General features: G+C 42.7%; 1 protein-coding gene across 2 annotated transcripts in view; it reads right to left on the reverse strand.

Annotated features, from left to right (window-relative positions):
- The window catches only part of USP40 (ubiquitin specific peptidase 40), a 570,914-nt gene that overhangs the window by 113,349 nt on the left and 444,986 nt on the right, over window positions 1-12,579 (reverse strand). For both annotated transcript variants that reach the window (XM_069225530.1, XM_069225531.1), the window contains one exon: window positions 940-1,061. In XM_069225530.1, the coding sequence (XP_069081631.1) occupies window positions 940-1,061 (122 nt within the window). The remainder of the gene's footprint in view (window positions 1-939; window positions 1,062-12,579) is intronic.

The following is a 12,579-nucleotide window of genomic DNA, read 5'->3' on the forward strand; positions in this document are numbered from 1 at the left end:
TACAAAGAAACGTTCATGTCCAGCAATAGATGTCAGGAGTGTGCAAAGAGCTACATATGCTATAAACGTTGTTTTATAGACAATGCTTCCCATGTTTACAACACTATCTTTTCAAATCAAGAACTTTTTAATGATTTTGTTTCAGACAAAAGTTCTCACTTCCCAAGATAAGCTGTGCTTCTCTGCCACTGTTTGACTTTTTCTGCTCTGGCCAGACAGAGTGACTTTCTCCTTGCAGACTTGACTGTCTTCGAGGAGCTTGAGCTTTTGACCCCAGTCAATCAGGGTAAGGTTGCACAGTTTCCCTTGCATGCAAAGATCTGTTCTTTACAAAAAACACTTGCAGTTTACTAGACTCTCAATCATTTGGTATTTACTCTAAAGGTCTTGTCTTCAAGCATCTCCTAAGCAGACACTTGCATTTTACATCTTCAAATGTATCTGAACGATGTGCTTAGTTTTCCCTTATGAGAAGCTGCTGTGTCTCAACAGTTTTGGGATCCAATTTGTGCCATGCCTATGTGAGTTAAGTTACAACAGAAATGCTAGAGAACATGCAGCATAATTTGCATTTTGCTTGCCGCACAATTCAGTCAACTCCGTCACTTAATTTGGTGCAGCACTGTTACATAACTTTAGCAGTCTTGCTAATCATCATACCAAAGAGAGGTAAAACATACCTGGTGAAGCATTATTCATTTTTTCCCCAGAAGAAACAAGAACAAAAACACCACCACTCCCCCCACACACCAGATATTTAACAGCATTATCAATGTTTACTAAAATATATATATATATTTTTTTACATCTCCAAACTTAACCAAAGAGTGATTACCTAATAATATGATACAAAAAACAACTGATACTTGAATTAGCAATACATGCGTAGACTTTATAACCTTAACATTATAGTCTGTTGGCACAACTTAATAAAGGTACCTCAGCTCCTGCTGCTGGTGACTACGGAGAAGCCGGGCCAACCGTTTATTCTCAAGAGTCCAGACTCTGAGAAAATAAGGTGAGGGGATGTTGAGGTGCTGAAAGGATGGCAACGTCATCACCTGTGGACAGAGCACAACTCTCTTCAGGAACACGAAAGAACCATGAAAGACATTGCAAAATAATATAAATAGGATTGAAGTCTGACAAGTGGATAGGAGGGATGTTTGGGTGGACACAGCACAACGGAGGTCTGGCTATGAATCTGTGTACAGCTAAAGGGGGGCTCTGTGCAGAAGTGACAACCTCTTCAGGAAGAGGGATTCAGTGGTGGCTCTGAAGGTTTTGAAGAGAGGCAGTACCATGGTCTTATCATATGGCATAAGCATGCACACAAATTGTTAAGTGTTGTGTTTTGTGTGTGTAGTGTCTGTGTGCTGTGTGTGTTTACATATTGTTTACATACTGGCATGTTGTTAAGTTGGATTGTGGTCTTGTGTTGATGACTTGTTCTGGTGTCTGGGGTGTACTTGTGTGGTAATATGTCGCTCTGAGGTGTTGATATGCCACACTGATGATTGGCATACTGTATTCAGTATGTTTTTCTGTTTTTTGTTATTCTGTCAGCTTGCTGATGTGTTGAGGTTTCGGTGTGTGGTTGTTTTCGTCTGTGTGCTATTGTTTTGTGCTGTTCTGCTGTTCTGTTGTCCTGTTCACGTGTTTTGTTGTATTGATGTGGGATTGTGCTGTATAGGTTTTGCATTGCTACTGTAGCCCATCCCAATAAACACAAAAGCACTACCTCAAACCCCTTTCATGATGTGGTGGCAAATGGTGTCAACACAAAACACACTGGTTTTTGCAAATGAAGATATGTAATAACGTTAAGTGCAAAACGTTTTGGGATCCAACCCATAAGTTAACAAACTGCTGTTCTGGCTTAGTTTAATAATCACAAGTAGGCACATTTTAACACAGAGACACATTTTAAGATAGCTTTTGAGGTTAGTGTACGTCTTGCAACAAGTCTCAAGGTATGTTAGACGTGAGAGAGTGCTCAGGTGGTTAACGCACTTATTGAAGAAATCTGTGTAGGGTTCAAGTCCCTGCCGCAGGACACTGGGTGTAACCTGTAGATCACAGGTTCAGATACCAGAAAGGTTTCTCATTGAATTAATGCATTTACTGCTGTTATTCTTGAAACTTTGAAATTCTAATAAAGTAGGTCAGTAGGTTATGAACTTAATACAGAAATAATCTGGGACAACTCAAAGAATACTTATGAATCCTCACTTAAATTTTCAACTTGCACCTCTGTCAGTTAATACTGATTATCAGGCAGCAAAAAATTACTTTTTTTATAACACGCCATGTATGGAAAATGTCACTTACCCAGTGTACATCTGTTCGTGGCATTAGTCACTGCAGATTCACATGCTGTGCACATCCCGCCATCTGGTGTTGGGCTCGGAGTGTTACAAGTTGTTTTTCTTCGTAGAAGTCTTTTCGAGTCACGAGACCGAGGGACTCCTCCCATTTCGACTCCATTGCGCATGGGCGTCGACTCCATCTTAGATTGTTTTGCCCGCAGAGGGTGAGGTAGGAGTTGTGTATGCTAGTAATAGTGCCCATGCAATGGAGTGAATGCGTATGTACATAATAAAGTTTTAAGTAATATATTTACAAATGTACAAATGTTTAAGATCTACTTCTAAACGGATACAGGCTCCCGGGGAGGCGGGTGGGTGCATGTGAATCTGCAGCGACTAATGCCACGAACAGATGTACACTGGGTGAGTGACATTTTCCGTTCGATGGCATGTGTAGCTGCAGATACACATGCCGTGCATAGACTAGTAAGCAGTTATCTCCCCAAAAGCGGTGGTTCAGCCTGTAGGAATTGAAGTAGTTTGAAATAATGTTCTTAGTACAGCTTGACCTACTGTTGCTTGTTGTGCAGTTAGCACATCTACACAGTAGTGCTTGGTAAATGTATGAGGCGTAGACCATTTTGCTGCCTTACATATTTCGTTCATTGGAATATTTCCTAGAAAGGCCATGGTAGCACCTTTCTTTCTGGTTGAGTGTGCCTTTGGTGTAATAGGCAGTTCTCCTTTAGCTTTAAGATAGCATGTTTGAATGCACTTAACTATCCATCTAGCAATGCCTTGTTTTGAAATTGGATTTCCTGTATGAGGTTTTTGAAAGGCGATAAATAGTTGTTTTGTCTTTCGAATTACTTTTGTTCTGTCAATGTAGTACATTAGTGCTCTTTTGATGTCTAATGTATGTAGTGCTCTTTCAGCTACAGAATCTGGCTGTGGGAAGAACACTGGTAATTCTACCGTTTGATTTAAGTGGAACGGTGAGATTACTTTTGGTAAAAATTTAGGATTGGTCCGTAGAACAACTTTATTTTTGTGTATCTGAATAAATGGTTCTTGAATGGTAAATGCTTGAATTTCACTCACTCTTCTTAGAGATGTGATGGCAATTAAAAATGCAACTTTCCACGTTAAGTATTGCATTTCATAAGAGTGCATGGGCTCAAAAGGTGGACCCATGAGTCGTGTTAGGACAATGTTGAGGTTCCATGAAGGAACTGGTGGTGTTCTTGGTGGTATAATTCTCTTTAGGCCTTCCATAAACGCCTTTATGACTGGTATCCTAAACAATGAAATTGAGTGCGTAATTTGTAGGTAAGCTGAAATTGCCGTAAGATGTATTTTAATGGAAGAGAAAGCTAGGTTAGATTTTTGCAAATGTAGTAAGTATCCTACTATTTCTTTTGCAGATGCGTGTAACGGTTGAATTTGATTATTATGGCAGTAATAAACAAATCTTTTCCACTTATTTGCATAGCAGTGTCTAGTAGTAGGTTTTCTAGCTTGTTTTATGACCTCCATACATTCCTGTGTGAGGTCTAAGTGCCCGAATTCTAGGATTTCAGGAGCCAAATTGCTAGATTCAACGATGCTGGATTTGGATGTCTGATCTGTTGTTTGTGTTGTGTTAACAGATCTGGCCTGTTTGGCAGTTTGACATGAGGTACTACTGAAAGGTCTAGTAGTGTTGTGTACCAAGGTTGCCTTGCCCATGTTGGTGCTATTAGTATGAGTTTGAGTTTGTTTTGACTCAACTTGTTTACTAGATATGGAAGAAGTGGGAGAGGGGGAAAAGCGTACGCAAATATCCCTGACCAGTTCATCCATAGTGCATTGCCCTGAGACTGATGTTGTGGGTACCTGGATGCGAAGTTTTGGCATTTTGAGTTTTCTTTTGTTGCAAATAGATCTATTTGTGGTGTTCCCCACATTTGGAAGTAAGTGTTTAGTATTTGGGGGTGAATCTCCCATTCGTGGATCTGTTGGTGATCCCGAGAGAGATTGTCTGCTAACTGGTTCTGAATTCCTGGAATAAATTGTGCTATTAGGCGAATGTGGTTGTAAATCTCCCAATGCCATATTTTCTGTGTTAGGAGACACAACTGTGTTGAGTGTGTGCCTCCCTGTTTGTTTATGTAATACATTGTTGTCATGTTGTCTGTTTTGACAAGAATGTGTTTGTGTCTTATTATGGGTTGAAATGCTTTGAGCGCTAGAAATACCGCTAACAGTTCTAAGTGATTTATGTGAAACTGTTTTTGCTGTATGTCCCATTGTCCATGGATGCTGTGTTGATTGAGGTGTGCTCCCCACCCTATCATGGAAGCATCTGTTGTTATCACGTATTCTGGCACTGGGTCTTGGAAAGGCCGCCCTTGGTTTAAATTTATACTGTTCCACCATTGAAGCGAGATGTATGTTTGGCGGTCTATCAACACCAGATCTAGAAGCTGACCCTGTGCTTGTGACCATTGTGATGCTAGGCACTGTTGTAAGGGCCGCATGTGCAACCTTGCGTTTGGGACAATGGCTATGCATGAAGACATCATGCCTAGTAGTTTCATCACCAGTTTGACTTGTATCTTTTGATTTGGATACATGGTCTGTATCACATTGTGAAATGTGTGAACTCTTTGTGGACTTGGAGTGGCAATCCCTTTTGCTGTGTTGATTGTTGCTCCTAAGTATTGCTGTGTTTGACACGGCAGAAGGTGTGACTTTGTGTAATTGATTGAGAAACCTAGTTTGTGGAGGATTTCTATGACATATTTTGTGTGTTGTGAACACCGTCTTAGCGTGTTGGTTTTGATTAACCAATCGTCTAGGTACGGGAACACATGTATTTGCTGCCTTCTGATATGTGCAGCTACTACTGCTAGGCATTTTGTAAAAACTCTTGGTGCAGTTGTTATTCCGAATAGCAACACTTTGAATTGGTAATGTATCCCTTGGAATACAAACCTTAGGTACTTTCTGTGTGAAGGATGTATTGGTATATGGAAATATGCATCCTTTAGGTCTAGTGTTGTCATGTAGTCTTGTTGTTTGAGCAGTGGGATTACGTCTTGTAATGTAACCATGTGAAAGTGATCTGATTTGATGTAGGTATTTAATGTTCTGAGATCTAGTATAGGTCTCAGACTCTTGTCTTTTTTGGGTATTAGAAAGTACAGGGACTAAACTCCTGTGTTTATTTGTTTTTTTGGTACTAACTCTATTGCTTCTTTTTGTAGCAATGCCTGAACTTCTAGAAGATCTATATGTTGTTTTGACATATTGTGTGTTTTCGGTGGGATGTTTGGAGGGAATTTGATAAATTCTATGCAATAACCATGCTGGATAATTGCTAAGACCCAAGTGTCTGTTGTTATTTCCTCCCAATGTTTGTAAAACTTGGTTAGTCTCCCCCCCACAGGTGTTATGTGTTGGGGATTTGTGACCTTGAAGTCACTGCTTGTTTGGAGGAGTTTTGGGACTTTGGAACTTTCCTCTGTTCCTTTGAAATTGTCCCCCTCTATATTGTCCCCGAAAACCTCCCCGCTGATACTGGCTCTGGTAAGTGGGCTTTGTTTGTGAGGTTGTGGCTTCTGTGGTTTGCCCTCGAAACCCCCCTCGAAATTGTGTCTTTCGAAATGTGCCTCTGCTCTGTGGGGAGTAGAGTGCGCCCATGGCTTTGGCTGTGTCAGTGTCTTTTTTAAGTTTTTCGATCGCAGTGTCCACCTCCGGCCCAAACAACTGCTGTCCGTTGAATAGCATATTCAGCACAGCTTGCTGTATCTCTGGTTTAAATCCTGATGTACGCAGCCATGCATGTCTCCTTATTGTTACAGCTGTGTTGACAGTTCTAGCAGCTGTGTCTGCAGCATCCATTGCTGACCGTATCTGATTATTTGAGATACCCTGTCCTTCTTCTACTACTTGCTGCGCTCTTTTTTGGAACTCCTTGGGTAGATGTTCGATAAGGTGTTGCATCTCATCCCAATGGGCCCTATCATATCTGGCTAGAAAAGCTTGCGAATTTGCAATACGCCAATGGTTTGCTGCCTGTGCCGCCACCCTTTTGCCTGCAGCATTGAATTTTCGACTTTCTTTATCTGGAGGTGGTGCATCTCCTAAAGTATGAGAGTTGGCTCTTTTGCGCGCTGCTCCCACTACAACAGAGTCTGGTGTTAGCTGTTGTGTAATGTACACTGGGTCTGTTGGTGGCGGTTTATATTTTTTATCTACTCTTGGAGTAATGGCTCTCCCTTTAACAGGCTCCTCAAACACTTGTTTGGAGTGTTTTAGCATTCCGGGTAGCATAGGAAGACTCTGATATTGGCTGTGTGTGGACGACAGTGTATTAAAAAGAAAGTCGTCTTCAATGGGCTCTGAATGAAGGCTGACATTATGAAATGCAGCTGCTCTTGACACCACCTGTGCGTAGCCTGTACTATCCTCTGGTGGCGATGGTTTAGCTGGATAGCATTCTGGACTATTATCTGACACTGGTGCGTCATAAAGGTCCCATGCGTCAGGGTCATCTTGACTCATTCCTGTATGAGTTGGGGATTGCATCATTGGTGGAGTGGCTACCGGTGATGGTTGCGGAGAGTGATGTGGGGATGGTGGTGGTGTTACTTGTTTAGCCACCTTTGCGTGTGGCTGTTTGTCTTTGTCTTGGCGAAAGAGTGCTGATCTTCCCTGTATCTTTTTGAATAAAGAGCCGTCTTTGTGTGTGATCTGGCTCTATTGCCTGTAATTCCTGTCCAAATCTATGTGTCTTCATTTGTGTGGACAGTCCTTGTTCCTCAGTGTAGGAACTTGTTTTCGGTTCCGAGGCCGGATATTTCGGTACCGAAACCTTTTCGGCTGCTTTTTTCGGCTCCGACGAAACCTTTTTTACTTTCGGCGTCGTGCTCTCTCGGTGCCGACCCGTTGCGGTGCCGCTGTCTCGGTGCCGAATCTTCTCTGAGCCACTATCTCGGGCCCGAGATTGCTGTGTGCCGGTATCTCGACCGGAGTCGGATGACTTCGACACCAGCTCGCCCTTTTTCGGTGCCGATGAACGGTCACCTACTTTTCGGGTTAAGCCATGGCCTGTTGGCGGTGGCGTCCCCTGGGCTTTAGCGCTTTTCTTGTGAGTTCTTGTTTTCGACGTCTTACTCACGGTTTTCGGCGTTTCCTCGGGATCGATCTCCTCAGAGTCCAACTCCTGGGTGGAGAATGTTTCTTCCTCCTCCTCGAAACGCTCTTGTCCTGCCATTTGCAGTCTTCTTGCTCTTCGGTCCCGGAGTGTCTTCCTGGACCGAAACGCTCGACAGGCCTCACAAGTATCCTCCTTGTGTTCTGGTGACAAACACAAGTTACAGACCAGATGTTGATCTGTATATGGATACTTGTTATGGCATTCTGGACAGAAGCGGAATGGGGTCCGTTCCATCAGCCTTGAAGAGACACGTGGCCGGGCCGACCAGGCGCCGACGGGGATGGAAGAAAACCCCGAAGGGCCACCGGAGCTCTTCTTAATTCGGTGTCGATCTGTTGTAACTAACCCGATACCGAAAGCAAACAATACCGATGATTTTTCCGAGATTCTAACTAACTTTCCGACCCGAAACACGGAGCGAAAAGGAACACGTCCGAACCCGATGGCGAAAAAAAACAATCTAAGATGGAGTCGACGCCCATGCGCAATGGAGTCCAAATGGGAGGAGTCCCTCGGTCTCGTGACTCGAAAAGACTTCTTCGAAGAAAAACAACTTGTAACACTCCGAGCCCAACACCAGATGGCGGGATGTGCACAGCATGTGTATCTGCAGCTACACATGCCATCGAACATGGTAATTAATAATGTAATTATAATTTCAAAATACATAAGTCTAATCCTTTAGATATAAAGTGCATTTAGTAAAAGTATTTGCTGATTGTCCTTGATTCAGAGCTGTGCTCCACGGATTGAGTTGGGGTTGTGGAAGGGAACTCTAATGCCGCGATCTTCCTGCACGTGCTGACTTGGAAAAGCAGTCAGTGGAGTGCCTTCACAAAGCCACCATGAAGGATATGACAAACAAACACCCTTCCATCCAATACTACCATAACTGACTGAATTACACAATAAAGGCTGCCTGACCAAACTGAACCCACAAGAGCAAAGCACTGAACAGTGAGAGCTCCATTCTCACCATCAAGAGATGATCCATAAAAGCGGATCTTTCATGAAACGTGTGGACTGCTAACGAATGAGACTAATTCTCAATGTATGCTCATCCATCAAACCCAACTTTCCCGGGCTGGATTACACAGAGAAATGATCAGCAGTGAGACGTAGGAATGTCCTGTAATCAGAAGGAAAGAAAAACGTTACTTACACTTTAAGCATCTGTTCATAGAATGTAGTGTTGTAGATTTACATGCACTGCATACTCCAAGCATGTAGTTTTGGGCTTGGGCATTCCAAGTTGTTTTTGTTCTAAGCTGTCTTTGGAGTCATGGGATGTCAAGTGACTTCTCCTTTAGTAGGTAATATGAATCGGCTCCAACTCCATTGTTACAGTTTCAGGAGAGGGGGCGTAAGTAAGGAATGGTGAGTGACATCAGTATGGTGAGCATGAGTGTAACAAAGTAATATGTGTTAAGAATAAAAGATATCTGCAGAAACCATTGGCTGTAATGAATGTGGTTGGGTACATGTGAACCTATAGTACTACACGCTACGAAAAGATGCTGACAGAGAAAGTAACATTTTCAGTTCATAGCAGAGGTGGCTGTAGATACACAATCTGCACGGTACCACACCCCAAAAGCCATAGTCAGCCAGTGGAGGATGCAGATGTCTAAAATAATGTCCTCAAAACGGTTCGGCCAACTCTAGTCTGCTGTCATGTTGTGGAGATGCGCCCCTCCATCAAGACATGGATGCGCCTGTGGTAATGGTCACTTGCAGAATGAGGTCCATAAAGAATTTGTGCTGAAACAGGTTGCTGCTATTCCACTTTATTTGGCAGGCAGTGGGGTGCCTCCTGTGGTTTGGCATTTATGAGCAGTATGTACTTACTACTAATGAGTTTCAGTGGCAGGCATAAGCATTCCCTTCAATACTGGGAGCAATTGCACGGACTGCTCAGATTTGATAAGTGTCTGCACAAGGATGTCTTTCTCCTCAGGCACAAAGTGCATATCCACCTCGAGATAGGCAACTGCATGCTGGATAACGCAATGATACGCTGTAGTATCCTTTGGGTGAGATGCCCTGACTGGGATATGTTCTAAGTCAATCAAAATCATAACCTTCCCACTGGTCTTCGGCAGGGAGGAGGTGGAAGGGGGTTTAGTAGTCATCTGGCATGGATTAAGAGCTGCCAGTGTGTGAGTAAGAGTCAGGGGACATTTGTGAAAAGGCCTTGCAGAGGGGGTGCTGGTGGAGGAGGGGAAGGTGGAGCATAAGGAGGAGCTCTTGTAGCCATGTCCCCTAGCCTCTTAGGCGGTGGTGATGGTTCCAAAGGTAAGTCTGGCATAGGTTTGTTGTTGAACGTCTGACTCCACTTCTTAGCCAAGGCTCTGCAGTCTTTGTAGGAGACACCTTGGAAGAGATCTTCCCTGCACTAGGGTGGATAAAGATTTTCTTCTGTCTTGCATACAATTCCTCTAGGTGTTTCTCCGGGATTCACCTTTCGGATATCCTTTGAGCCCACCCCATCCAATTCTTGGAATTGCCCGTAGTTGAGGAAGAAGAATAATGTAGACAGGCTGTCTGATAAAATAAAAATAAAAACTGGGACTGTTATGATACCTTATTCAGTGGTTACCACATCCTTTTGTAATGTGATAGATTGGAGGCAGATGCGGTACCCGGATTAGCCACATCCTTTTTTCTCAAAGTGGTTTTGGAGTTTGAAGGAGCCTCCGCACTGCTAGAGTCAATGACCTCTAGAACGGATTGGTGAGGTGGGACACCTGAAGATTCAACATCTTCCACCTTGGCGCAGAGCAGGTCTGGTTCCCAGAAGAGGTCCAGGGCTTCTTCTGTTGGCTGTTGCTGCATCCCGATGTGAGCCAAGCGCCTGTCTCTTCAGTAGCAAATGGTCTTCTTACAATGGAAATCAGGGCAGAACGTTCACTAGGCATTGTTGTGTTCTGAGGAGAAGCACAGATTACAAACACTATGAGGGCTGCCCAACAATACTTAGTGTGGTATTGAGGGCATTTCCTTAAGGGAACTGGTTCCATCACTCTCTACGCCTCAACATTCTCTGACGCTGAAGAATGAAGATAGAGCGTGAGTCTTCGAAGGGCATGGACCTAACAAGGATCAGGCAACCAGTGTTATGTTGAGATTTACGAAGTGCGTTGGCATGGACAAAACAAATAGAAGAAATAACAACTGCAGACATCATAAGGTATTTATCAATGGCGGAAGCAGATGGTTGAACTATGAGGATTCAAAGTTCCAGTGTGTAACAAGTCGAGTCTGCAGGTCACATTGGTACAAGTATGAACCCGATGGCAGAGATAAACAACCTAAAAATGGTGTTGGTGCTCATGCACATTGACTATTAAGGCAGGAGTCACTTGACATCCCTTGACTCAAAAAACATTTTTTGAACAAAAACAACTTGCCATCTCAAAGCCCAATAGTGAGGGCAGGAGTAAGTAGAACATGTGTATTTACAGCCACACAAGCTACAAACATTTACTGGCTTGTAACACTAGTCCTGCATCGTAGAAATCTTCAATGGTGTCATGAACAGTCGTTTCACAGATGACAAAGGAAAACGTTCTGTTCAAAGCAGTTAGTGCTGTGGATTCAAATGCTCATTGGAGTCCTTTCATCTTGGGAGTTTATGCCTGCAACTTGTTTTTGTTCGAAAAACGTTTCAGCCTTAAGATGGCCTATGAACTAAGATAAAGACTCCACCACAGATCGCTTCCCACAGAGGATAAGTAATGCTAGAGACATATAAGGGAACACATAATACGTGCACTGTGCATTGTGAAGCAATAACTGTAACTAATATCTTGTTTCCATTGTGGATTTTGGACGAATGTGAATCAATAGAACTACAAGCTACTAACAGATGGTTACAGGGTACATAATATTTTCCATCCATAGTATTTGTGGCTATAGAAACCCATACTCTGAGGAGACAGTAAATCCACTACTTTCTCAAACGGTGGCTAATGAGCAGTGAATGCAGATGTCTGGAATAAAGTTCTTAAAACTATTGAGCCAAATAAAGACTTCAAATGGGCTAGTATATCCAAACAGTAGTGTCTGGTGAACATGTGGTGTGGATCATTTAGCAGCTGTACAGATCACTGCAACAGGAACGTTCCCTCTGAAGGTCACACTAGCAGCCTTCTTATAAGTGGAATTAACTTTCACACCCCAAGTAAGATGCGCTGAGCTTTAGCGTAACATGTTTGAATGCATTTAAAATGAGCTTTACTACTACGAATGTATCTGAAAAATGTGCTTAGTTTTCCCTTACGAGAAGCTGCTGTCTCTCTACAGTTTGGGGATCCAATTTGTGCCATGCCTATTTGAGTTAAGTTACAACAGAAATTAGCATTTTGCTTGCCGCACAATTCAGTCAACTTCGTCCCATAATTTGGTGCAGCACTGTTACATAACTTTAGCGGTCTTGCTAATCATCATACTAAAGAGAGGTAAAACATACCTGGTGAAGCATTATCCATTTTTCCCCCAGATGAAACAAGAACAAAAAACACCACCACTCGCCCCACACACAGGATATTTAACAGCATTATCAATGTTTACTAAAATATTTTTTTTTTTACATCTCCAAACTTAACCAAAAAATGATTACCTAATAATATGATACAGAAAACGAGGGGACCTGCAGAGAAAACAGAGTTGTTTTACTTTATAGATGGGTTTCATCCTGTCAATGTAATAAAATAATGCCCTCTTCCGCTAGACATCAAGGGTATGCAATGCCCTCTTAGGAATAGATACAGCATTTTCAAAACTAATCTATCCTTGCACACTTGTATAAAAGGTTGCTCCCCTGTCAGCGCTTGTCATTATTTGATTCTTCTAAAGGAGGTGGTAGCTACCGGTAAGGCTACTTTCCAAGACAAAAGCTGCATGCCACAAAATTGAAGTGCCTCAAAATTAGCCACATCAATCTTGTAAGAACTAGATTCAAGTTCCAGACTGGCGCTGGAGGGGTTGTTGGAAAAATTACTCTTTTATGGCATCCCATAAAGGTCTTAATTACAATGTATTTTAAAAAGTGACAAATGTTCTCTG

Source organism: Pleurodeles waltl, chromosome 3_1 (assembly GCF_031143425.1).
Source record: "Pleurodeles waltl isolate 20211129_DDA chromosome 3_1, aPleWal1.hap1.20221129, whole genome shotgun sequence".
In the NCBI taxonomy this organism is placed as follows: domain Eukaryota; kingdom Metazoa; phylum Chordata; class Amphibia; order Caudata; family Salamandridae; genus Pleurodeles; species Pleurodeles waltl.